General features: G+C 37.7%; 1 protein-coding gene across 3 annotated transcripts; it reads left to right on the top strand.

The window, feature by feature from the left end:
• Window positions 1–507: 507 nt before the first annotated feature.
• On the top strand, window positions 508–25,868 carry LOC108673079 (glutamate receptor ionotropic, kainate 2-like). Of its 3 annotated transcripts, none has more exons than XM_047879990.1 (21): window positions 508–1,472; window positions 3,785–3,940; window positions 4,134–4,318; window positions 5,967–6,115; window positions 6,275–6,416; window positions 6,652–6,819; window positions 7,403–7,555; window positions 8,414–8,644; window positions 8,915–9,016; window positions 9,395–9,508; window positions 11,458–11,583; window positions 11,961–12,041; window positions 12,325–12,409; window positions 12,865–13,003; window positions 15,667–15,804; window positions 19,548–19,745; window positions 20,507–20,612; window positions 21,135–21,261; window positions 21,970–22,085; window positions 25,164–25,319; window positions 25,661–25,868. In XM_047879990.1, the coding sequence occupies exons 1-21, from the start codon at window positions 1,388–1,390 to the stop codon at window positions 25,814–25,816; spliced, it is 2,913 nt and encodes a 970-aa protein (XP_047735946.1). In that variant the 5' UTR covers window positions 508–1,387; the 3' UTR covers window positions 25,817–25,868. The 3 variants fall into 3 exon arrangements, with proteins under 3 accessions (XP_047735946.1, XP_047735944.1, XP_047735945.1); XM_047879988.1 differs by lacking the exons at window positions 25,164–25,319; window positions 25,661–25,868 and adding exons at window positions 22,996–23,154; window positions 23,319–24,419; XM_047879989.1 differs by lacking the exons at window positions 15,667–15,804; window positions 25,164–25,319; window positions 25,661–25,868 and adding exons at window positions 13,660–13,797; window positions 22,996–23,154; window positions 23,319–24,419.
• Window positions 25,869–27,040: the final 1,172 nt, after the last annotated feature.

The raw sequence follows: 27,040 nt of genomic DNA, 5'->3' as shown, positions 1-27,040 counted from the left end.
TGAGTTGAATGGTGGACGCCGGGAAGCATTTCTACCTATCGTCCATAATCCATGACTGCTTCTTGCCGAATTGATTGCATCAACTTGAATTGGTATGCATACTGTACTCTCACGCATTGCAACTAATGATGTAATTCGAAAAAATATCTATTCTATTCATTTGTTTGTTGTTTCTCGTGTTGCAATGCTTGTAATTCATTTTCTATTTATCTCAGCCCAAAATTATAATTTATCTGCTTGCCTTCTAATTATCCATCGTTGCGGGCATTTAGTATGAATCACATCCCGCTTACTTTTATTGTCCCTCGAAACAATGACGAATAACCGAACATGGCCTTCCGTGAAAGTTGTACTTCATTCAGTCCAGTGAATTGCACACCTTTTTAAGTTGAGTTAATGTTTCAGTTAATATGCGTGAACGCAGTTTAAGCCATGGGGCTAGCTCGTTTTTGGCAACTCTTCACAGCGAGGCTCATACGGTTCACGGAGCCACACAGTTGCTCGCGTCGCTCACGCCTCTGCGTTGTGTGCCGCGATCGTCCGCTCCATACGTCCTTAATCATAGCTCGGTCGAGACGTTGAGGTTCTATCAAGTCTCGAAACGTCCGCTCCATACGTCCTTAATCATTGCTCGGTCGAGACGTTAAGGTTCTAGCAAGTCTCGAAACGCCCGCCCCACTCGTCCTTAATCATAGCTCGGTCGAGACGTTAAGGTTATCAAGTCTCGAAACGTCCGACACATACGTCCTCAATCATATCTCGGTCGAGACGTTGAGGTTCATTCAAGTCTCGAAAAGCCCGCCCCATACGTCCTTAATCATATCTCGGTCGAGACGTTAAGGTTCTATCAAGGCTCGAAACTTCCGCTCCATACGTCCTTAATCATATCTCGGTCGAGACTTTAGGGTTCTATCAAGTCTCCAAACGCCCGCTTAATACGTCCTTAATCATATCTCGGTCGAGACGTTAAGGTTCTATCTCGTCCCGAAACATTTGTACTCTTTTCATCATAATTTTATTTATTCAGCATCGTAGGGAATAGAAATTTCTCTGGCTTGTGTGCCTCGCTCGTCCAGCTTGTATGTCGTTAACCCAATCGTCGTTCCATACGTTCGTTACGCTAAGGCTTTGTTAAGTCACAAAATATATGCGCTTTTTTCATCCTAATAGCATTCATTTATCATCGTAGGAAATATAAATGCAACGGAAGAAAATAGGAGCAAAGGGGAAAGTTATGTACATTTTCTGATGCGCAGGGATTACTACACGTGTTCATGTGCTCCCGATATTCAAGCTGTCATCATCCGAAGAAATTGAAGTTTTGGTTTATTGAAGTGCGGTGCGTTGATACTTGTTGAACAAAATTATTTGAAATTGACCTGTGACGATGTATATCGGATATTTGAACACACTTTTCATATGTGTATTCTGTAGTTTTAGGATACTGGCCCTGCCGGACCAAATAACAGTAGGTAAGTATTTCACCTACTGTGTAGACGTGTAGGTTAGTGTTTGACGTATACCTATACGCAGGCCTAGGTCGTTTACTTCTGGTTTATTTGAGCTTGCATCTTTTGAATATTTTGCATTTAACATCAGCTTAATTTTTAACTGTGATGAGCGTTGTTTTTGTTTAATTCTTGTTAACCCAATCATGCGCGCGATAAGCTCACAGCCAATCACAAACTGAGCGAATTTCCTTACCTCCTTATATAGATGGTTAATTAATTTATGCACTAAACTGAGCGTCGTGTTGTTACAAAATCGACATTCACCTTTGTTTGCGCAATCAAATTATTCGCGGAAATTATTCAATTTATCAAAACGAACATGCTGCCTAAACTTATAGCTGCACCCTCGTGAAAATGTACGTTTGATGTTCTGTGTTGAAACACAATGATATTATAAGTGTAGAAATAACTTTATTTTATTATAGTTAGAAGAATTATGTTGAAGCTCAGGGAATAGTTAGTTCTTTATAATGTTCAGCTGAATGGCTGTTCTCGTGACTTATCATTCGCGATCAATGTAGATAACGTGACAAATATGTGCAACTCACGCGGCGCTCTGCCAGTCTTTGTGACAGGGTAAACCGAGCCAAATATTCAGGGCGCAAAACAAGTAATTACTTACCAGAACTTTTCATACTCATGCGTTCCCGCTACACAGTGAATTTCAAGGATATATAAAAGCGAACTATTATGAATCGTATTTAGGGATGAGGAAAAAATATTTTGATGGACTAGCGTTACTCAGATAATTTCATAAAATAACTGAAATTATATTTTTCAGAAAAATTGGTATTCCCAATCCTGATTGATGCTCTTACAATAATTTCTCCTGAGCCTCTTATTACTTATAAATCTAATTTCATTATAAAATTTTCTCGCAAAATATACTACTGAAATAGTAGGGATTCATTTTCAACAATGCTTCTATACTACTCTACATAATAAAAAGTGTTTGGTATGGGATGATGCACTCATTTTAGTCGTATGAATAGTGAAAACAATAGATAGACTCTTATAGTCATCGTATCAAATTAAATCGCCCTTTATCATGAGACATTGTTACTGATCCACAACTTAATTAATATACTTTAAAATAAAACAAATCCGTCATAACTCTAATAAATGGCAATAAACGTCAGAGGCAGCAGCTTCGTCGGAATATTTAAAATTGCGTTTCTCGCGGGCACTGCGATGAAGAACATAACACAGTTCAGTTTGGGTCTCCTTAATTCGCTTCATTAATCATGATTTGGTGGCAGATGTATGGCCTTCTCGGAAATATAAATATAAAAATATTAGTGTGCTAGTGATATATTATAGTTTTAATGCATTAAATGCTCAGCCATCGTTTCCTCAGTGATGCCAGGAATGCGTCAAGAACTTCGTATGTTCTTCGCATATGACATGCACTCACAGAATCGAGTCCCTAACCTCATGGCAATGTGCCAGTGAGCTGCCGCACAAACTCTCCTCACCGCAAATATAAATAGATCCAAAGCTCGGTGGGGGTCCCAATACTGGCATGTTTTACGGCAGATATTATGAAGAACCATCGGCAGCTCTGCCGCTCACTTGCTCTGGCAGGATTAACGGCCTTCGCCTCATGCGACCACCTACAGCTCATTCGAGGAGCATTGCGAGCAATTCTGAAGCTATTTTGCTGTTCAAATAAATTATAAACAAAAGTTTACTTGGCAGCATATCGGCTCTGATTGCATCATTTAAAGTCAAAGAGAAACTGCACATTTTAACTTCAAAGTGAAACTATTCATTTTCACTTCAAGGAGAAACTCCTAATTTTCCATGCATAGACAAACGAATTTTCTACTATATCATCGAATAATGTAGCCCATAAATTGATTAAATCGATGCGAAACATAATTTTTTCTATAGTTACCCTAGAAACTTCCATGCAAATGCGTTTTTCGCAGTTTAAAAATTGTAACCGATCGTTCTTTTAAGAAAAATTGTCTTTTGTAATGCAGTCATGAACTTTAATTTCGGAAGCGGATGAAATTTAAGTGAGGTTATTGCCAAAAGTTTAATTCATTTAAGCGAGAAAATTTGCCTTATTGGATCTGAACTTTTTTGAAATCGCAAGCTCTAAATGTTATCACAGTGTTATTCGTTTTTCAATTAGTTTTTTTTATGTATAACACTCTTGAATGCAGAGTTGTTACAGCATGGAGTTTATTTGATCTCCACCAATATTCTTAGGAATAGATTTTACGTTCACATATAGAGCAGCTTCGTAGGTATTTGTTTGCTTTCAGGCGGGATTTTCGACCCATATGATGACCGTCAGGAGTTGGCGTTCCGATATGCAGTTGAGCGCGTCAATCAAGACAAGTCCACCCTCGTGCGATCAACATTGAACGCGGACATCCAGAGGCTTCCCGCTGACGACAGCTTCCACGCGTCAAAAAAAGGTTTGTTCTGTTTTGGTTTGTCTCTTTGAGACCAATATTGTCCCAACTAAAAGTGATATCTTGCAATAAATAAAAGTTGGGTTTAATTATTGACTCACATAGTGAGTCTGGCACAAAATATATATGGAAGGTCTCTTCATGAGGGAAAATGTACACCATTCTAATATGATAGAGTATTCTGTTTTGCCTGCAGTTTGTCAGCTGCTGAGGTCGGGTGTGGCGGCCATATTTGGTCCGCAGTCCGAGAAGACAGCTAATCACGTTCAGAGCATCTGCGATGCTCTCGAAGTGCCACACATCGAAACGAGATGGGACTTCAAGCTGCGCCGCGATGAATATTCCCTGAACCTTTACCCTCATCCGACTTCGCTCAGTCAGGTTAAAGACTTCTAGTTCTATTTTATTTATTTATATATTATATATTTATAGTTTTAAATGAAATTGTCAAACCGACTCAAGAATCAGAAAATTTTCTCCACGTCTCTCTGTTACCGACCATTTTAATAGCCACTGCAAAAGTTCATAAGATTCTCTCAGCGGTGCTTTGTCAAATGTCTGCTCGGTTAATCCCTGGGCTAGTTTATTACCTGGAATAAGCATGCTCTTATTTCATTGTTTGCACTCATTTAAATTCTTTGCAAAGCTTAAGTGCAAATTAAAGCTTCTCAGCAAAGCCACGAAGTGCCTAACAGCAGTAAACTTCAAGTTGACTTCAGTTAAACACAAAAATTCAAATGTTTATTAGCATATTTTCCACTTGCGCTCAAGTAAAATTCTTGAAATCCCAATCAAATTTCGTTGCGGGAGATTTAATGAACATATTTGGAGATAAATAAATAAGCATGCAGTTATTTGATGGAAATCATGCTTGGGAATCTTATTTGAGCCTTGAAAAAAAAACCGGCCACATTTCTGCATTTTCGCTGTTATGTTATTTGCATTAATATATTTGAATGAGACCATCTACTGCAATAAAAAGACTGGCGTAAGATCAGTTCATCTATTCAACTGCGGTGCGACGTACGTCTGCCGTTGTCGTGCCAACGTCGTTGTGCTGTTACTTTTAAGTGCACGACCTGTTCCTAAGTTTTATTTAGCTGGAAAATGTTCAATTTTAATTGTTAAAGCAAACAATGTTTTCAACAGTGAGGGTCTTGAATATGTAAGGAAATAATGTATTCAAGAGTGGAGGCATTGAGTCTTTAACGGAAACTATAAATTCAACAGTAATGGCTTTTAATTTAAAGCAAACAATATATTAAACAGTGAGGACCTTAATAATTATAGCGATCAGTGATGACTAATTCGTTTGCATGGTCAGAAAATTTTTCACAGAGGCTTTATTGACTCTGGTTCAAACTGATGGGCATTCAAAGTTTTTAATGATCCCAAGACTAACAATATTTGACTTCAACACCATTGCTTTGGGTTATTCTTTAGTGGCGGTACTAAACATTCTCTCAGAGCTCGTAAGACATCTTCTGCTCAATAATAGAGTCTTGTTTGAAATCTGTACTTATCGCCAATCAGATTAGACAATCAGCCAAACGAGTGCCAAGTTTTTCGTGCAGTTCATTGAGCCTCTATTTGGCTCTCGGGGTTTTTAATTTAGCACAAGACAAACTTAGCCTATCTTCTGGTCCATAGTGATAGATCGGGACATTTCATCGTTAAATTCCACCGGATTGAACATATTAATTTTCCACTCTGGTAAATTTTTCACGATTCATTGCTGCTAATTAAACTAGTAAAATGAACGTATACTAATTTGATTTGTGTTATTCTTACGTGCTATAAAACTTCATCATAATTTTACTTAATGAAAAGTGCACGCCATATCATTTTTATATTCTTATATAGCTGGTACTAGTCGGTCATTACTTTCTTCATCAGTAGTTATAATTTTCCGTATATATACTTTTTCTTAATTTTTCGGCTTTATACCTTATCGCATTTATCATTTATTTTTTTGTATTTTGAATGACGCCTTTTCGCACTTGACTGAAAAAATGTAATTCCATCCCAGGCGTACTACGATGTGCTCAGGCGACTCGAGTGGAAGAACTTTGTGGTGCTCTACGACACCAGTGAAGGACTCATCCGCCTCCAGTCCCTACTCAAGTCCAACGAATTGAAAGTGACTGTTCGCCAGCTGCACGAGGATTCGGACTGGAGGTTAGGCTGCGTAAAAGAACAAAATGGGAAAAATGTCAAATATTTGCTTACCTCATTAACCCACGTTAGTGTAAGAATGAATGAAGTGTAGTATTTATTTTTGAGCTTTTATCGGTGTCGATAAATATTATTATTTCTGAAGGATTTTTATGCCGACAGACCACTTTTGAAGGACATCAAGAAGAGCCAGGAAACAAAAATCGTGATCGACGTGAAGCAGCATAGAATTTATGAAATCCTGAAGCAAGCAGCGCAAATCGGACTGATGAGCGAGTACCATAGCTACTTCATCACCTCTTTGGTGAGCAGGCAGTGCAAATAACAATGCAATTATGAATATGTGCACTGGTCAAAACTAAATTCTAATGTGATGAAAATTTATTTGTATTGCCTCCATGCCAATTGAACTGTTTTATGCATTTAAAATTTCGAAAAATTAATTTCCACTGCACTTTTTTCATTTTACTATTTAATATATCATATAGATTAGTATAATGTGAGTTCTAGATTCTAATTAATGTGAATTCTCACCACAGGATCTGCATCTCGTGAACATGGATGACTTTAAATACAGCGGCGCGAACATTACGTCACTGAGACTCGTCGATCCAAACAAACCCGAAGCCGTCCAATTTGTCGAAGAGTGGAAATACGGAGAACTTCGCTATGGCAAAACTATTGACGAAGACATCGCTCGGATAACAGTACGTATTCTATTGTTGCCAGAACTGCAGTGGAGGGCAGCAATTATTTCGAAAAAGTTGTCTGCTGTAAAACTCATTTATGCAGATTTTAATGTATCATTTTTGCACGTTTAGAATACGAGAGGACATTGAAATTTGCGCAAAAATAGAAAAATTTAATGTTAAAGTTTCTTTTTATTTTATATCGCCTTGAAGTGCCCTGTTAGAAAAATTACGGTTAACGGTATTACCGGCGTTTCAGTGGCCGGTCGGCACGTTAAAAGAAACACCGTGTCGCCGTTTTTATTCTAATTTAACACTAGAAATCCGTAAAACATCTGATAAAAACGGCAAAACAGTTCATTTTCACGGGGCGACCGGCCACTAGAACGCCAGTGGGGGCCGTTTTTAGCGCATTTTCTCATTTATGAAAAAATGCACTATTGTGCTCGCCATGTCCGTCTGTCCGTCCGTCTGTCTGTCCGTCCGTGACCTCAAGTTTTCGTTGACGAGAAAATGCGCTCTCTGTCACTCACTGCAGTGAGTACTGAGTTATATTTTTTTCTAACAGTGTGGATGACATGAGAATTTATTTGCACATCAGACGGAGTCCGCCCTCATGTACGATGCAGTGCAGTTGTTCGCTCGCGCCCTCGACGACCTCGACAGGTCCCGTGAAGTGGACATCACGCCCCTCTACTGCGAGGGCGACAAGACGTGGCCGCATGGCAGCTCCCTCATCAACTACATGAAGTGGGTCAGTCTCATGTGGAGTGGGTCAGTCTTTTAGGAAGTGGGTCGTCTCATTAACTACATGAAGTGGGTCAGTCTCATGTGGAGTGGGTCAGTGTTTTAGGAAGTGGGTCGTCTCATTAACTGCATGAAGTGGGTCAGTCTCATGTGGAGTGGGTCAGTGTTTTAGGAAGTGGGTCGTCTCATCAACTACATGAAGTGGGTCAGTCTCATGTGGGATGGGTCAGTCTCATATGAAGTGGGTTGTCTCATTAACTACATGAAGTTGGTCAGTCTTTTAAGAAGTTGGTCGTCTCATCAACAACAGGATTTGGGTCAGGCATATTAAGTAATTTAAGTGGGTCGGGTTCATCACCCACTTAAAGTGTTGAAATGTTCAAATAGTTGAATCCAATTACCCTACTTAAGTGGTTCAGTCTCTTCAACTGCATTCATTGACTGCAGTGTTACAGTCAGCATCAACTGCATTCTTAAAAAAAAAACTCAATAACCTTCATCATTTGTTGATAATTTCATAACTTTCATTATTTGTTGATAATTTGGAAGCTGAGCTATTTTTGCTTATTATTTCAGAGCAAAAACTATTTAAAAAACAAATGAAATGGCTCTTGTTTCAAATTTGACCTTCATCGACTCATCGTGAGTCTTAATTCTCCATTTAAACTTGAGTGAAAATTCAGCCGAAACTTGAAACCTAACGTAAGTATTCGATCAATTAAACTAATAATAAAATAAAAAATTCAATAATAAAAATTATTGTTTGTTTTATTATTATAATTCATTACTTATAATTATTAATTATTTACTGATAATATATAATTCAAAATTACACACATAGAATAAGTGACGTGTTTCTCTACAGTACAGCGCTCATCGCAGCGAGGCTGATCTCTTGAACGGAGGCGGGGTTTTTGACACGCGTAAAATTGGTGGCATGGGAGCAGTGCCCAACATGCCTTATGGAATGCCAACCAATGGCAGGCCGGGTATGCCACCTTTAGTGTCACCTATGGACAACAGATACGGGAACTTGATGATGCCCGGCGGGATGCCCTTCACCAACGCAACTCATCGACCTTATGACATGGTTCAGGTAATATTTTTACTTTACTAAACGACACTATCCGTATCACGATTAGAATACATGTCGATCAGGAGTGACAATGTCATTTGAAAGTACGCAGCTATCCAAAAATGAAGGAAAGGTCCTTCCTTCCAAACATTAGTATGTATTGTATTAATGAGGCTTTTCTTCGTATATTGTTCTGCCGAGTTTCCATAGTGGATTTCAGCATTAAATGCTTATACAAAGTAGTAAATTTACTTTCTTGTAATAATAGTACACGACCGCTTTCATTTCCAGGTTTATGGGCTTACGGGACTTATCAAGTTCGACACACGAGGCTTTAGAACAGATTTCGAGCTAGATATCCTTGAGCTGGATGCAAAATTCGGACTAAAGAAGGTAGCGACCTTGATTTAAGAAGAATTCGTAATCCATTTAAAACTCGTTTCAATAAATATATCAATTGTTAACTCACATTTTAATTATATTACCATAGTGCTCCATTGTGCGCTGTAATGTATTGTTATTATGCAATTTTTGACCTAAAAATATAAATTAAGCTTATGATGATGATTAAACTAGAAGTCTTCGTATTAAGATATTTTCAATTCATATTCATCAAATGTATTTTTCACAAACGTTTCATTTCAATTATATAGAAATGAATTCATTTTAAACTTGGATCCGATTCAATCATCAATTCAAAAACATGCTAATAATTACTGTTTGAATCTCTACGCAACTACGTACATAATTTTAAAACAGTCTCTGTTCTAGGTTGGAACTTGGTCATTAGCTGGCGGCGCTAACTTTACAAGGTCTTTGGTCGAGTCCTCCTCAGGCATAACGCTCAACCTACAGAACAGAACTCTCATCGTCACTACCGCCATCGTAAGCCTATACTCATACCTGCACAGGCTTCTGTGACGGTTAATCGTAACTTCATAAAGTTATTCTCAAATTTTAACGTTTTTCCTGCTCCCGATTTTTTAATGTTATTATTTTTCGCACATAAAACTACGAAGTGGAGAATGATTACCGATTCACATTTTGATTGTCAGGATTTGAGGTACCCTAGAATAAATGTACCCGAAGGAAGAATAGATGAGTTCTGGCCAAATTTAACTGTTCTAAAATAATCTTCTAATTCGACTGAAAATTTTGCATTAATCCAGTTGCTATATCTTGGAAATTGCAACAGGTCAACATTTCGCCATGTGATGACGAAATGTGTGTGATGTTAGATTGAACATAACACAAAGTAATAACAAGTTTATTGACGTTCTATGGCATGGTGGAAGTTCAGTTTTAACATTAAAATTTGAAACGCATCCTTCATCAATTTCTCGAGAAATACTTCCAGCATCATGTGTACAGAACGTCATGAAAAATTTCTTGTGAGCATTGAATGTTTTTACTAAAGTGCCAAGGATACGCCTCTTTGAACTATTAAAGGTGGCACTTGAGGCAGAATTTGTTAATAATAGCGATATGAACAATACACCAGCGATCATTAATGAAAAATATCTAGCATTCAGTGATATCAAAATTTGTCTGTTTACTGAGGCCAATTCAAATTGGAAATGATACTCTGAAGTAATATAATGAAAAATTATTCCCGAATTACTTTACACCGAACTGAATGAAATTCTATTATCATCTATTAACACGTTGACTCCGAAGTGGTACATATGCGTACCACGAAATATATTTCTCCAAGACGTAGTGGTAAATAATTCAGGTTGCCTAAAATCGGCCAAATCCGAAAACAAAAAAGGCCAAAAAAAGGCCGATAACTCCGGAGCGCAGCCGTGCACCACCATTTTTGTGCACCAATAAGCCCTGAATCGAACGCCTTGGATCTCTCCGGACATCCACCAATCAGCCATGAACCACTTGGCTTTGTCTTCCTCCGGCCTCGCACAGAACCTGCCGTGCATCACCAGGCCGCAGATCGAATCTGACTTCCGGGCATCGTTAAATTACGTAATTTTACGTTCACCGCATCTGAGGTTAGGTTTCAGATAGCATAGTTCTGTTCTAAAATTTATCGTCCTTCGACAAGTGGCCGTTCGACCGAGGGCTGGTTCGACCCACGGCCTAGATACGGACGGCTTGAAGTGTTGAAGGCTACGTTCTGGAAGGCAGGAATCATGCTGGTCCATTAGGTCATGCTGGGCAGTGGTGGTCTTCGGCAGGCGACCCCGATAACTCAATATATAGTAGTTTATTTGTAGGTTCCGCTATAAAAATTCCAATTATTTTCTTTTTGCAGTATTTGAAATTTAATTAGGAAGTACCCCTATCATAAGTTTTAGCCGGCCAACGCAATTGAGAAAAACTAAATTACGGAATATGTCGGGAAAAAATGACCATCGGGCAACCCTATTTAAAAACAGTACAAAAAATGAAATAATAGTTCAAGATGAAGCAATCGTAGTTAACGTGTTAAGACTAGGCCCTGGCACAGAGATTACTCGCTGAGAAGTACAATGTTCTGACCACCTCTGTTTCAAGAATAATTGAATTTGGACAACGGACATGTCGTACAATGGACCGCAAGAAACAGAGATTTGTTTCTATATTGTGCAGCTTTTTTAGGTTGACCGCGTCTCTATGCAACCACACAAAGGTTTAGACGATTTGATAACTTATCCTGAAATTGAATGAAATTTTTGTGTATGAAAGCTCATTTGGTCATGAGAACAGCTATGCATTCTTGTATACGAATTTCTCCGTTGGAAATGGGTTAATCTTTTCCCGCTGTAGGAAAAATAATCATACACTTATTGGTTGGCACTTAATGTCGCAAATCACAATCTAATTTTTCTTATTAACAGGTAGCGCCGTACACAATGCTGAAGGAGACGTCTGAACAGCTAACGGGCAACGACCGCTTCGAGGGCTTCTGTGTGGATCTCATCCATGAGATATCGCTGGACCTCGGCTTCAACTACACATTCAAGGCAAGCCATTCGATTTATCTTTCATACTATGCATTATATTTATTTATTATAACTATCCTCACCTAAAATACTTTGCATTAATTCTCAAAGGGGAGGAAAATATTTAATCCTGTAGATGTCTAATATTCCATATGATCATTTTAAAAAATGAAATCAGTCTGGCCTGCCATGCAGAGCAGAGGATACTTCAAGAATCATATTTCAATTCTTGAAGTATTCTCAATAGAAGGCCGAATCGGGCACCGACTTAAGTAAGCCTATACAATCAATTATGTGCATCCTTAAAATGTTTATTGTAATTTATTGTAGCTTAAAGAGGAAGAAGCCTTTAGGTTCTCACTTTCTTACAAATAATCTAAATGAAGATGTTTCTCCAGCTCGTGGCCGATGGGAGCTACGGCACCAAAGATCCAGTGACAGGGGAATGGGACGGCATGATCAGAGAGCTTCTGGATCATGTGAGCATCGACAAAAATTACCTCTGAAAATTGCAGTGTTGTAGCTTATGCGCCAAGTGTGGCTAACTCAGTTGTCATGAAGAACTTACGAGCGAAGAAATGCAGCATATTTTAGATTAAAATGTGTGTTTTTAATAGTATGTTTTGAAATAATGTAGCGCATTTGTGCCTTTTCTTGGCTCCTGAATTGTTATGCTAGTATCTCTTTCTTCTAGTCTCGTACATCCTATCTTTAACTGTAATAAATTTTTTAGCTGACTTTTAAATTATGCATCTATCGCAGAAAGCCGATTTGGGCATTGTGGATTTCACCATCACGTACGAACGAGAGGAGGCAGTCGACTTCAGCATGCCTTTCATGAATCTCGGTAGGTTGTGCATGTATACTTAGATTAATTATATTCAATTTTTTTTTATTTCTTCAGCGAAAACACTCCCATGAACACTTTCGGCCGCTGACATCTTCAGTCGAGCCTTTTTCTTCCAAAATTGTCACCCAATAACAAAGCCAGCCGAATGGCGGCCATGTTCAATTCTTAATCTCAGCCATTCCTTAGCTCAACAATCCCATATCAAAGTCATTGATTATAACGATTAAATATTTTCTGCAATCCATTTATTCAGCCATCCTTAGACTTATATTTAATAATGAATCAACTGTGTATAATAATCAGCTGAATCAACTATGTTCCTTCGACAGTTGATACTGCAATATTTGTTTTGAAAACGATCTTACACAGAGGAAAATAATTGTTTGAAATAATCGACTCTCAATTAGTTTATACGTTTTCTGAAAGCCAGTCTAATGTCGTTGTACTCTCAGGCATCAGCATCATCTACAAGAAGCCTACGAAGAAAGCCCCCAGTCTGTTCTCCTTCATGTCGCCCTTCTCTCTGGACGTTTGGATTTACATGGCCACTGCCTACCTCGGCGTCTCAGTACTTCTCTTCATGCTTGCCAGGTGATGTAGGACGTTTTTATTTTGGTATTTTGTAATTATGATTTGAGTTTTGTTATAGTTTTTTTGTCTTTTTTTCAGACCGAAGCGACATAAATAGTAAGGATTGTAGCACAAAATAAACGTCTCAGGTTGATATAAAATAAGAAAAGCAATGCAATTCTCTGATACCTACAGTTACATTTCCCAAATTTCTTATGGTGCTGAATAGTTTACGAATTATTCCCAAAGTAACGATGCATAACGTAATACAGGAAACTAATGTCAATTTAATTCCTCATAGCATCTTTCTCCATTGTCTGATCAAATGCAAATAAGGATTTAGAGCTTTCGGCCATCATCGACGGAGGCCTTGGTTGGTTCGAACGCATTGAAGCTTCCTCCATTCCTTTTACCTCACACTATTTCTCTAGGATTAGATGAATTATCCTGTATTTCATACCGAACGTAACTCTTCCTAGCTACTATTGTCGTAACTATTGTATTCGCTTTTATCGTAAACTTATTTATACAAATTGCAATTATTATACAAGTAAAATATCAATCGGCCTCCAATTGGGGATAAAATTTCGTTATGTGTAATTGTCCATCAGCGTCAAAGTGGTGTTTGAGATGCGGAGCTTAAAATGGCAATGTCTAAAGGCTGTAACACCCAACAGAATGTCACCTAAGGAGTGGGATTGTCCTTATCCCTGCATTGAAGATCCTGACGAGCTAGAGAATTGCTTCACGCTCTCCAATTCCATGTGGTTCAATATAGCGACTTTTCTGTGTCAGGGAGCCGATATCGCTCCCAGGTATCTTAATGGCCACACTTCGTGCACTGGAGCTAATACGAGTCTGATTAACTAACTATTTAACTAACTAAATCAAAATTTGCATATACCATTTGTCGTTTTGCGATTTGTAATACTCGAAATCCACGCTGCGACCGTGTTGATTGATAGTCTATTAAATAGTGTTCTAAATAAACTAGTGAACTTTCTCTAATGACGTAACGGGCATGCGGATGTACGGGATCCTCGTTCGATGGGCTTATAAAGTGTGAGCGTTATTAATTCCAAGCACAATTCTTAGGACCGCTGTTCTTCTCTTATAATGACTATTTCAAGAATATATGACTACGCTAAGAAACGGAAACATGACATACTGTAGGTGCTCGTCCAAGTCGGCAGCACAACGTTCAGCGTCACCTGAGACCCGGATGTTTTTTTACACAGTTTCTAAAGACAGCTGTCGTTTTTGCTTTTTCGCTTGAATTTCCCGCTTGAATTTGGACTTGAATTGAACGCTTATTTGAACGCAAACTAAACTAATCCATCCATTGAATCTTGAAAACTCTACGAAATTTAAGTTGTCGCTATCTTACACGAATTCTTAGAAATTTCTCAAACGTACAGTCCTCCTATATCAACGATCAATTTTTGAGTTTGTAAATATTAAAATCGGATTATTTACGAAAATAAAAATGGCATTGAAATTGTGATAATTTTTGTCCATTATTTTAATAAAAAAATTGGTGTTTTTCAATTAATTTAAATATCAATTCATGAAAAAGTATGTCGAAATTAACTCGCTTATTAAAGTATAGTTAAAAACTCATTCACCCCGTTTTTTTCCTAACGTCTCCTATTTATTAAAAATATTATTTCGTTTAATTTCACAATCCCGCCTTCTGCCTTAGTAGAAATAATTAAAACTGGATTGTTTCTGTGACTATTCTATCGTTATACAATTTTTTTAGTAATAATCACTTGTGCCTCTTAAAATTTACAGTTTTCCACAATTTTTACCGTTAACACTTCAACTTCAGAATCTTGATATGTTTTGAGGTAAAAATATTTCTCTAGATAAAAACAGTTTGAATTTTGGTCCTGAAATTTCAATCTAGAAAAATATCGAGGCGCGAAGTCTTGCTCGCCGACTGAGAATAAATTTTAGCTTTTCACTCCTGTAAGCTATAAAACTCTGCTGCCTACTTCCGTCATCACCAACACCATCAGAACAGAAGAAATAAGGGACATTTTTATTAACAAAATTTTAATATCAACTGAAGATGCTATGTGGTGCATGACAACGGATGCAAAAATGAAATCAATTGTGAATTTTATATTATCACGTTTGACTTCTTTTAAGTTACCTCTTCGCATATGAATTCCACCATAAGGATTGTGAGCCATGGAACTTCTTTCGGCACTTCATTTTACCGGATTTAAAAAGAATGTTTTCATAATTCTGCATTAGTAGATTCATTGCTTAAATGAACTATGCAATTATTTAAACTCAACTATAAAATTGACGGTACCGTGATGGCACAACTTCGAGCATCTTCATGCATTTCATCAATTCAAGGGTTTATGCTTCTGCATGCTAACAACATTTTGTGTTTCTCCAGTGCACCAGTTCACTTTCAGTCTAAATATAAAAGCAGTTATCTTGTTTTAACGTCATGCCGGACCTTATGACATTGCTCATTATTTTTCAACGCTATCACTAGTGAAGGTACCATTAGAATCCTTGCATGGGCCGTAAGCCGACGCGTGATTTGTGTCTGATCCCTCCCACGTTTATGTTCCTCCTTTTAATTGGATTTGCGGAAACTCTCATCTGTTTTAAAACAAGGGTTGAGCTATAATCATCGACGGTATCGATGCTATACCCTACAGAATTGCCCCCGAAGAATGGGACAACCCTCACCCGTGTATCCAAGATCCTGACGAGTTAGAGAATGCCATAACCCTGAGTAACGCCTTCTGGTTCACCATTGGTTCTCTCATGCAGCAAGGATCAGACATAGCGCCTAAGTAAGGGGTTCTAGTATCTCTAGTATCCACACGTCATCTATTAGTGCAATAGTTCAGCGCTTCCCTAGCAATTAATAATCTCATCTTCTGCATATTATAAGGTCCTAGAAAAATTTAGTTGCTTTCTTAGTACTCATCATAGTACTCATGCAGCATAGCAATTGTGATTTCTAACATTTACGATTAAACCCCACATATGGGCCGATAGGCACAGCTGGCTAACTTTGCAGCACTACAATCTAGATGATCATCTATAGATAATAATCATGTTTGGGGAAAAATAATTAGGATAATTGACTCCAGGATAAAACATTTGGCCCAAGTTGAATCTTAATCACGTATTAAGGGAAGCTGTCGTTAAATTACTAGCCAATGTTAAATAAGGCTAGAACATTACATTGAACCTGATATGAAACTGATGAACTGGAGAGCAAGTAACCATGAAAATTGTTCCTATCACTCATTGCGAGAATTAGTTTTAAACATTTATATTAACGCTTCCAGGTATAATATCTTTTTGAATTTGCATTCACTTTTCTTTCAGTGTTTTGCCTCACCAGGTTGTATGATAACAGCTCTAAAGTTTAAGTTCAATGCTTCAATGTGATTTAGCAATTCAGCTTCAGAACAGACCTCGACCAAAAAATCTTTCCGACAAACATTTTCATTATTTTGGATAAATTTCAGGATGAATTTTGTGGTGGGGAATATAATAACAACAGAAGATTCAAACATACATCGTAGCAGATTAAAGCTAGCAAAAAGTAGTAATGACATCCATGTCGAACGGAAAGACTCCAGATCATTCAGCGTTCCCAAAGGTTCCCAAGCAAAAACGTCTATTTCTCTTCAGTACATTAATTCAGCATTAATAGATTTCTGAAGTCGAAAAAATATAAGGATTGCAAGAAACGAATTTATCTCAATGGAAACGATCGGCTACTGCTTTATGCACAGTATTTCACTATTCATTAATTACTTTACCGCACACGGAGCTCTGAGAAACACTCCCTCGTCCCAAATCAGTGAGAAGTATCAATAGATCGACAGATTTAGTCTAATATGAGCGAAATAATAATTGCCTCAGACTTTGAAAAGCTGCCTAGACCGCGTTGCTATTTATTTTGCTGCCTTCATTTGCATGTTTTCTCTTCTTTTAAATAATGAAGGCTCGGTTTCGTTTTGTTACTAAACCCGCGAGAAAAGAAGAATCGGCTGGCATGGATTAATTTGAACTTGATTTTAATGTTTCTAACAGGCAATGGAGTTGAGACTTTATTCCAGTCCCAATCGTTATTATTTTGTCTCTCAGATTTACCCCGAGAGTGTTTGTAGAGTGAACTAAAATGTAATGAGTTTAAAAGTTCTTGATGTAAATATCGCCGGCAGAACTGTAAAATTGAGAAATTATTCTTACTTAGTAATCTGATATGCATGATTTTTTGTATAACTGATTAAATAATATTTCTGAATTGGTAGATTGATACTTGAGAAAGTATGTTGGCTATGTTGAAAAAAATTGACAATGAAATTATTCAATCCAATCTGTGAAGATTTATTGTCTAGTGATCAAAAATTTACTCAATGAAATGCAATAGAATGTTTGGTTTAGTGGTTGATATTACGGAGAAAATATAATTAACTTTCTTCCGCACAAATCGTTTACAGTCCAAGGTTAAAAACCTTTAAAAGAAATATATTCTACTTATTACGATGAAAATTTGTCAAGTTTTCATTTCACTTTTCTTAATGCTAAAAATTACATAGAATGACATTACAATATCTAAATGCTTTAGATTATTATTTAGAATATCTGCCAGGGGCCATACTTTCAAAACTCGCTAAGTGAACGTAAGTACTTACGCTCTATTTTCTTGTCTATGATTTGTGGATTTTGCTTGAAAGGCCGTCAATGATTGGCTGAAGAACTTACGATCTTCTAACTTTTTTTTGAAAGTATAGGCCCTGCTTCGTAAGTGCACTGCAAATAGCAGCGCCTGCGTGCGCCTGTAAACGAGAGCACCCGCGGTGCCAGCCCGTGCCTGGTGGCTGGTTCAGCTTACGTGGCCGCTGCTCTCTATGCGCATGTTTCTTTGTCATTACAACACCACATCAGAGTTCACCTTCCTGACATATAAAAATATTATCAGATAATACACATTTTATCATGAATTGCATATCGGCACTTTAAGATATTAGATATGATCTTATAGAACGCGAATTTCAACTCCCGAACACAAGATAATATTATGTGATTATATACATTTTATTGTGAATTGTATGCCAGTATTCAAAGTTAACTTTATAATTTTATGAAGACCAGCTGATATGATCTTAATTTTTATTTAGAAAGGCTACTCTACTGGAGTATTTCCAAAAGAATTCATCCCGGTAGGACAGAAAAATTTACGATTCTACAATATTTATTAAACAGTCACGCTTGTTCGAAATAGAAGAAATGAACGGCAAATTCCTATCCAATCAAATTTCTTACCTAAAGCGCAGTAAAAAAAGTAAATTTATCACTGGGTGCGGTAAGTTTAGTTCAGTTGGTATAGTTTCTAATAATGGCATCAACAAAAGCACCATCTCTATGAACGTGATCAAAATTCGTCTCTACCAATTTTGCTTATCAAAAGCATTCAAACTGCTTTATAGTCGTAGAATACCGAGTGCTGCGAAAATTTCTTAACATCAAAGTTTACGGTGCTGCCAAAACTATTTAATTTAATACAAATAATATATTTTAATTAAATTTCTATGGATGCGTGACTCCAGTTTCATGTTACTCATTACCGGATTTAATTTAGATACGGGATGATTGTATGGTATCATTCGTACGATGTAGGGCGTACACATGACCTGCCGCTCAGCATGCAGCTGCAATTGCCGGTGTGGCGCGAGACATCGCAGGCTGTCGCGGCGGCGACGCCGCAGGTCCCGAACAATATTTTTTGCCGTCCGTTGCGCCGGCCAGCGACCTCAGCTTCGCTACGGTCGATGAACTCGAGATGCTTAAAGTTTATGTAATAAACAAATGATTTAAATTTTGACGCTCATTAGCAGCAGCACGATTATTAACTTTCAATACCATTATCCACGTTCTGTATCATACACAGAATAAGTTTATGTGCGCGCTCGTAAGTTTACGGATGTGGCCCGTATCGTTAAAACCAATCGTATAGGGAAAATACCAATAAAATCAGAGTCTCGCCACGGTATTAAATTTCCTCTTTGAAAAAGATTAGTAATGAAGTGCTTGAATTTAATGTTATAATTTAACGGCCTTTTCTTATTCTCTGTTGCTACAATGAATTCAATCTGAGTGTTTCAATTAAATCAATGTGTAAATTTCTCAATCTCTGACTTTTTACCATTGTAAATTCAACCATTGAAACAGTTAAACCCAGAAAAAACATATTATTGCCGTCTAGCATTGAATTTCGTTATATTATTTTTTTTTGTGGGCACAGATTGGACTGAATTATTTCAAAAAGTTGAGTAAAAATCATTGAAAAGAATATATCAATGATTTGTATTCCGATATTTTTAATCTAGTAGAGATTAAAATTTAAAAAAATAAAAAAAAATTATTCTTATCATCGAACCATAATAGTTGACATTTGCTGGCAAAAATATTGAATTTTTATCGAAGAGAGAATTATTTTCAAACACAATAGCCATCACTGTGAATCCCTCTTGCCTTTCTATTCACTGTGGCTGTAGTTATTTACGAACTTCAGGGCAGTCTCAACCCGCATCGTAGCCGGCATCTGGTGGTTCTTCACCCTCATCATGATCTCATCGTACACCGCCAATCTCGCTGCCTTCCTCACCGTTGAGAGGATGGAATCTCCCATCGAAGGGGCTGAAGATTTGGCCAAACAAACCAAGATCAAGTACGGGTCTAAACTCGGAGGCTCGACCTACGCTTTCTTCAGGTGTGTGCTACGACGACCAAGCGATAACCTAGAGCGCCGAAAGGAATTTATTTTTGGGGAATAATTTTGATTGAAAATTGGCTTCGTTCCAATTTGTTATAAGTATATTCAATATACTTTCAAAATTAAGAATATTGTATTTATGAAACAATTTGAATGTTTGCTAAAATATATTAATCTTACTTTGCGTAGGCCTAATTGTGAAAACGCTAAACATTTTTTTTGGCAGCCTAATTTCTCGTTAGCTAAAAATCGCAAAAGTATTCGTTCACCAGGCATTCGATGCCGATTGCAGCGGTAAAAACCTCTCAGAACATATTTATGTTTCCGTTCCAGTTTTCTTGTACTAAATGATATTTCAATTCACTGAGAGTCATATTTAGTCATACTTCTATTTCTTATTATTAAAATTTTATTTGCAAAATATTTTATAACTTTCTTAATTGCGAAGCACTTCAATCACTTCAGCGCTATCGGAAGAAACAAGACTAAAACTGAATAATTCACCCAATATATTTTCACAGATCTGTGAATATTTTCTATATATTATTATTTAATAAGCATTAATAAATAATATTACTTATTATTTAATTATTATTATTATTATTTAAAACTTCTTGTTTAATTTAATAATAGTATTATTAAATAAAAATACATATCATTTAATTATTATTATTATTATTATTTAAAACTTAATATTTAATTTATTAATAGTACTATTAAATAATAATACTTTTTATTATATTATTATGGCGCTGCAGAGACAGCAAGATCCCCACATACAAGAGGATGTGGACGGCCATGAGCACCGCCCGCCCCACGGTCTTCACGAGCTCCAATACAGAGGGCGTCGAGCGCGTCTCCAAGGCGAGTTGGCTTAATAGAATTTGGCTTAAAACGGGTTAATAACTACGTGATTAATTGGAGTACGTGGGAAATATTCATTCATTGTACGATATTTATCAGAACAATCTGAATTGTTATAATATAATATAATATAATATAATATAATATAATATAATATAATATAATATAATATGTGTAGTGAGTACACGTGAAAATACAAAAAATGATACATACGCTGGTATTACGCATGAAGAAGTGAGTATACGAGTTCACATAAAATTTGAGTCAGAGTTAAATAAGAGGATAATATTATTTCGAAAGAATTGCATTCAATTAATGATATTTCATAAAATAAAAAACCATTATAACAATTTTTATGGAAGCATTATAGTGTCATATTTTTAGCTCTAAAAAGTTAACAAGATAATATACCTAGGGGAGAAATAAAAGGAACTGACGAATTAACATCCGGAATGCTAATGTAATCATACTAATCAAAGGATTGCTTAATTATGCATTAATTTAATCATTATTTTGAGGCAGTCGGACGGCATGTTTGCGTTCATGATGGAGTCATCGAGTATTGACTACGAAGTGGAGCGCCGCTGTGACCTCATGCAGGTCGGCGGCCTGCTCGACTCCAAGAGCTACGGCATCGCCCTGCCTCCAGGTACGGCATCGCCCTGCCTCCAGGTACTGCATCTGCCTCCAGGTACGGCATCACCCTGCCTCCAGGTACGGTATTACCTTGCCTCCAGGTACGGCATCGCCCTGCCTCCAGGTACGGCATTATCTTGCCTCCAGGTATGACATCACCCTGCCTCCAGGTATGACATCACCCTGCCTCCAGGTATGACATCACCCTGCCTCCAGGTAAGACGTTGCGCTGCCTCCAGGTACTGCATTGTCTTGCCTCCAGGTACGGCATCGAGAGATGTACATTCATCGGGAGAAGTGTTAGAGAAGATTATTCTCAAATTATGACCTAGCTTGAACTATAATATAATCAAGGGAAAGATTAAGGTATGAAAACTCCTGAATTAAACACGTGAAATAAAACTTCCTTATCGGAAAACAAAAAATTGGAGTCAATAATTTTATGAAATAGGATTGTCAAAACAAATGAAAAACATTGTTTTCGAAAATTTTTGATAAAAATCTTTATTGTAAATAGTGTGTTCTGGCAAAATTTTGTTCCGATGTTGCTCTGTCAGATGTTCCGATGTTGCTCTGTCATGTTCCGATGTTGCTCTGTCGGATGTTCCGATGTTGCTCTGTCATGTTCCAATGTTGCTCTGTCAGAAATTTCTGCATTGAATTATAACTTTCGGGTCAGTTATTCCAATCATCATACGAGTTTTTCTGCTTAATTTCTTAGGATCTCCGTACACAAACGTGATCAGTTCAGGGATCCTCAAATTGAAGGAAACTGGAGTCCTTCACACCCTCAAGACGCGCTGGTGGAAAGAACGTAAAGGTGGAGGCAAGTGTACGGTGAGTCATGAGCCAAACACATTAATATTAATGAAAAATTATTAAAACGATGATTATCTGCCTTCATTTTTTACGGGCTAAGGGGATTGATTGCGCGTTAAACTGCATGAAATTATTCCTCACTTTTATTCCTGCCTTTGGCATTAAAATTTGTTTCCAGTTTTAACAACTCTTTACATTTTCTGATGAAAAAACTTGTACAAAATACCTCGACGCCGATTTTCAACTGTAAAAACTTTGCAATCCTGGAGTTATATTTATTTTTCATCCGTTGAAATTCGTTCAATTCATCCAAATTGCATGATTTTTCTCTGACCCTACCTCTATTAATCGTTTCAATACTTCAACGTGATGTGAATATGTTTTCATATATGAATTCTCTTTTTGCTTGAACTTCAACAACACAAATTTTTCACAATAACCATTCAAATCAAAGCATCGTTCAATCGTAAAATAAAGGCGCACCCAATTGTACAAACATGATGGCAGAGGCACTATTTGGTTTGAATCCTAGCCTACATACTGCGCATGGGAAGAGTACGACGATCGATGGTGGGTTAAATACTTTCCGTTTCAATTTTGGCCGATGTTGGTTCCATTTCTACGCATAGATTCATGCGATGCTATTATCAGTTTAATTAAATTAACTGCTCAAGCATGGTAAAAACTTTTGCGACTTCCAATTTATTAAGTACAATGGAGATGAGACTTTTCCAAGTTCGAGGAACTCCAAGAAAAGCTAAACCAATATAACAACTATTTAGAAACACAACAGAGAATGTAAGTAGCTGTTTCAGCGATTGAAGGGGAATTCTCGACATGCAATTCAAAAGTCTTCATAGTGATCGAGAGTGAGAAGTTATGATCGCAGCTGAAATGTTGAGACACTTGCTGAGACGCTATGGTGCAGATGGAGGACTCGTCGACATCGACGAGCGGAGCAGCTGAGCTCGGCCTGGACAATGTTGGCGGTGTGTTCGTGGTCCTCATAGGAGGCATGATAATGGCCGCCTTCATGGCCGTCTGCGAGTTTCTCTGGAACGCCAGGGAGCTCGCAACTGATGAGAATGTGAGTGTTTTTCATGTAATTCATGTCAACATGAATAAGTTTGGTGCAGCAATTGATTTTTTATCGTAAATATTTCACTAGAGTAATCTTTTCTCAAAGAAATGTTGATACTTCGAAGTTTCGAACGTATTGATGAAGAATGTTTTCACTATTTCTCTTCCCAGGCGAGCTTCTGTGATGAACTCAGTAGCGAAGTCCGATTCATCATGAAGTGTTCCGGTAACACAAAGGCTGTCCGCAAGAAAGGATCGGTGACTCCAGAAGAACCTTTCATTTATGGATCTTACGGATCCTCTTCCTATGGATATGTATCAAGAAAATGACCTGCCAAACTCTGAAAAAATCTCAGGCTAATCGTATTATGTACTCGCAAAAAAATACTCCTTCTCATTCTAGTTTAATGTTCGGGAAGTCAGGTTGAGAAAAATCTTCAGTGCTGTAAATGAGAAATGAATGAGCGTCTAATTTTTTCCAGAGTGAGAAAGTTAGATATCCTAGTACCTAATGTATTGTAATTTTATTATCTTCCTATTTTAGCGCTTAGGTGAATATTCTGTGATCGTCTGTGTGTCGTTAAATCGTTCAAGAATATTTTAAACAATAATGACTTATCAGTGATGCACTGAAAAATGGCAGTTTTATTCAATGTCGACAAAGCGAAACCCCTCGACGATGTTGAAAGGGGGTGTTGTGTAATTGAGGAGCAGTGCATGGATGTTCAGAAGGCAAGAGAAGTCAACGTCATTGTTATTAGTGAATAACGACAAATTGATTCTCAAAATTTGTGCAAAACCTCAATTTAAAACAACCGTGATAGAAATATTTATTTAACTCGAAAACAATTTCCTGGCAAACGACGGAAAAATTAAATGATCTCAAACGAGTAATGGAAATCTACGATCCCTTTGACCGGTATCAGCACAGGTACTTTCCACTCTCGTGATACTAGGCGCATTGGAGTTATTCTCGAAAAAAATTCTGCTTCAACCTATAAAATATGGTCGCGAATACATTTTTTAACAGAAGTTACATGCCGGAAAAAAATACGCAGATGAATGAAATGTCGTCAGTGTTCAAAGTCAAATGATGAACTGAGTTTATCAATTTTGAGAGCGGATTCAAAGATGAAAAAACTGTGTTCTTGTGTGTGACTTCTCAGCGCTATCCATGTACATATCAATTGTGAAACAAAAACTGGGATGAAACGAAGCATGCATTTATAAAAATTTTGCAGCACTAAATTAAAGAAATTGTCATTTAAACAATTCGACGAAATGAAAATTAACGACGTGAGAATAAATGTTTAAATAATCCAATAGCAACGCTTCAAAAACATAAACTACATTTAAAATTATATACAACTGCCCATAAACATCGGTGAAGGTGATTATTGAAGCTACTTACCTGAAGATTGTTTACAAATGATTTTACAATAGCCAGTTGTTCCATTTTCGTTTGCTGTGGTTATGCATCCGTGAATTCTGTGTGGTATAATTTACTGCATGTTATCTTAACTACTCTTTGTGTTTTTGCTGTAAGAACTAACTATTCGAAGATAAAAGTTGTGTGCACCTGCTTCTGTGGTGGATTTCAACTTAGAGACAGAAAACAGGAAAACAGTTTTATTTCGATTATTGTTATGTTTTAGTATGAGGATAATTTCAGTAAGGCTTTTCGAATGATTATGTTCTGAAGTTGACGACTTATCAACGCATGAAATATTATTTGGCCGTTTAAATGCCTTTAATTTATAATATCGAATAAGTATCTTCATCATAAAGTTAACCCAGAACTATTTTATCGTAGTTTTTTATTTCGATTAAAATGCACATGAGTTTCATGACCTAATAGTCATCTAACGTTGAAACAATGTAGACTAAACGTTGTTCCAACGAGATTACCTCGGATTACCTCGTACATAAGGTTGCTTACACTTTATTTGCCTGACGGGCGTTTGTTTGTGAACTAATTTTTGGTGGCTTCAGTGGCTTGGGTTTTGATTTTGCCAGACGGAAGATGAGGAGGACGGCGCTGAAGCAGCTGAGCTCGGCCTGGACAATGTGGGCGGCGTGTTCGTGGTGATGGCTGGGGGACTTGCGCTCGCCTGCGTCACCGCCTGCTGCGAGTTCACCTGGAAAGCCAGGAAACTGGCCACCGAAGAGGGGGTGAGCCGTGAATAATTTGTATCTGGTTTTTAAATAATATTTGAACATTTGGAACCGTTACTGGCCACCGAGGAGGGGGTGAGCCGTGAATAATTTCTATATGGCTTTTAACTTGAATATTTTGACATTTGGAACCGTTTCGGAACAGGGAAAAGGAACACATATGAATAGATGATACACCATTGTTTTCAAGCCTATTTCTGCGCATTTTCGTGTCATTTTTAATTTGTTTTCTTCAGATACCTGCCAATAGACCAAAATGACCGGCCTTTATGCTATTTATATAATTCGATTGAGAGAAATCAGATCTAATTAAAGGGCTCAAATCTTGTTGCTTGCAGGCGACGTTCTCTGACGAGCTGTGGAAGGAGATCAAGTTCATTTTGAACTGCTCGGCGAATAGCAAGCCTGTGCGTAAGAAGGCGCCCCCTCATGACTCCGAGTCCAATAACTACGCAGCTGGTGGATACGGCTTCACTCCTGACGTGCTGAACTGACCTGCTGACGCTGGCGGCTACGGCTTCACTCCTGACGTGCTGAACTGACTCGCTGGCGGCTACGGCTTCACTCCTGACGTACTAAACTGACCTGCTGACGCTGGCGGCTACGGCTTCACTCCTGACGTGCTGAACTGACCTGCTGACGTTGGCGGCTACGGCTTCACTCCTGACGTGCTGAACTGACCTACTGACGCTGGTGGATACGGCTTCACTCCTGACGTACTGAACTGACCTGCTGACGCTGGTGGATACGGCTTCACTCTTGACGTTCTGAACTGACCTACTGACGCTGGTGGATACGGCTTCACTCCTGACGTGCTGAACTGACCTACTGACGCTGGTGGATACGGCTTCACCCATGACGTGCTGAACTGACCTGCTGACGCTGGCAACTCTTTACTCTCAACATACTGACGCTCACAGCTACGGCCTCTCTCATGATGTACTAAACTGACCGGTTAACGCTGTCTGATGTGCTAATTTGTTTTGCTTATATAGTGGCAGACGTAGCTCCATTACTGACATGTCCTAATTCTGGTGCTGTTAACTGACGTATGACCATTGCCATGGCGGTGAAAATTAATGAACTGAAGCTGACAGTTGGGGCTGTGCGAACGACGCATAGAAGTGACGCTTTGATGCTAGTAATGACTTCTACCCTCTTGTTCAGAAATGACGAGCTAATTCATCCACTAATAACGTGCTGTATATCCTATAATTTCTTATTTTAGCTGAAGCTTTTGATGCACACTGAGTCTATTTAAAACATTCAATTATTTTTCCATTAGCATCTACCTTATTTTTGCCGACAGGGTTTGAAATGGCTTTTGATAAATGAAAACTGATTTCTAATTCTTCCATATCGTAATATTCACGTAGAATTTAATGATTTGGATTTGTGCAAATTTTGAAAGGGGCTCTAATTTGCCTATAAAACTGGATGCAAAAAGATATTTACAGGATGAAAATTTTTAAATCAATGCATTCATTCGGAGAACTTCTTAAGAGTTATTCTAGCGTAGTAATTTTAATTTGCAGGCAAATAAATGTGCATTGAATGTGAATGTTTTTCTACAGGTGATGTCTTCAACTTGATGTTAGATGTAATTTGTTTGTTGAATTTGAGATGATGGATTTAAAGATGTTTTTCCGCTACAAATGAAACCCATTCGGGCCTGTGTATCTAATGCATTAGAGGATACCGTGTGGCGTCTGCCAAAT

Source organism: Hyalella azteca, unplaced genomic scaffold, assembly GCF_000764305.2.
Source record: "Hyalella azteca isolate HAZT.00-mixed unplaced genomic scaffold, Hazt_2.0.2 contig4363, whole genome shotgun sequence".
Taxonomy (NCBI): Eukaryota; Metazoa; Arthropoda; class Malacostraca; order Amphipoda; family Hyalellidae; genus Hyalella; species Hyalella azteca.
This window is presented reverse-complemented; position numbering and strand designations above follow the sequence as displayed.

Coding starts and splice junctions, on each gene's coding strand:
- LOC108673079 (XM_047879988.1), top strand. CDS start 1,388: ATGTATATCGGATATTTGAACACACTTTTCATATGTGTATTCTGTAGT. Junction 12,410..12,864: donor CATGCCTTTCATGAATCTCG/GTAGGTTGTGCA, acceptor TTGTACTCTCAG/GCATCAGCATCATCTACAAG. Junction 21,262..21,969: donor CGGCATCGCCCTGCCTCCAG/GTACGGCATCGC, acceptor TTAATTTCTTAG/GATCTCCGTACACAAACGTG.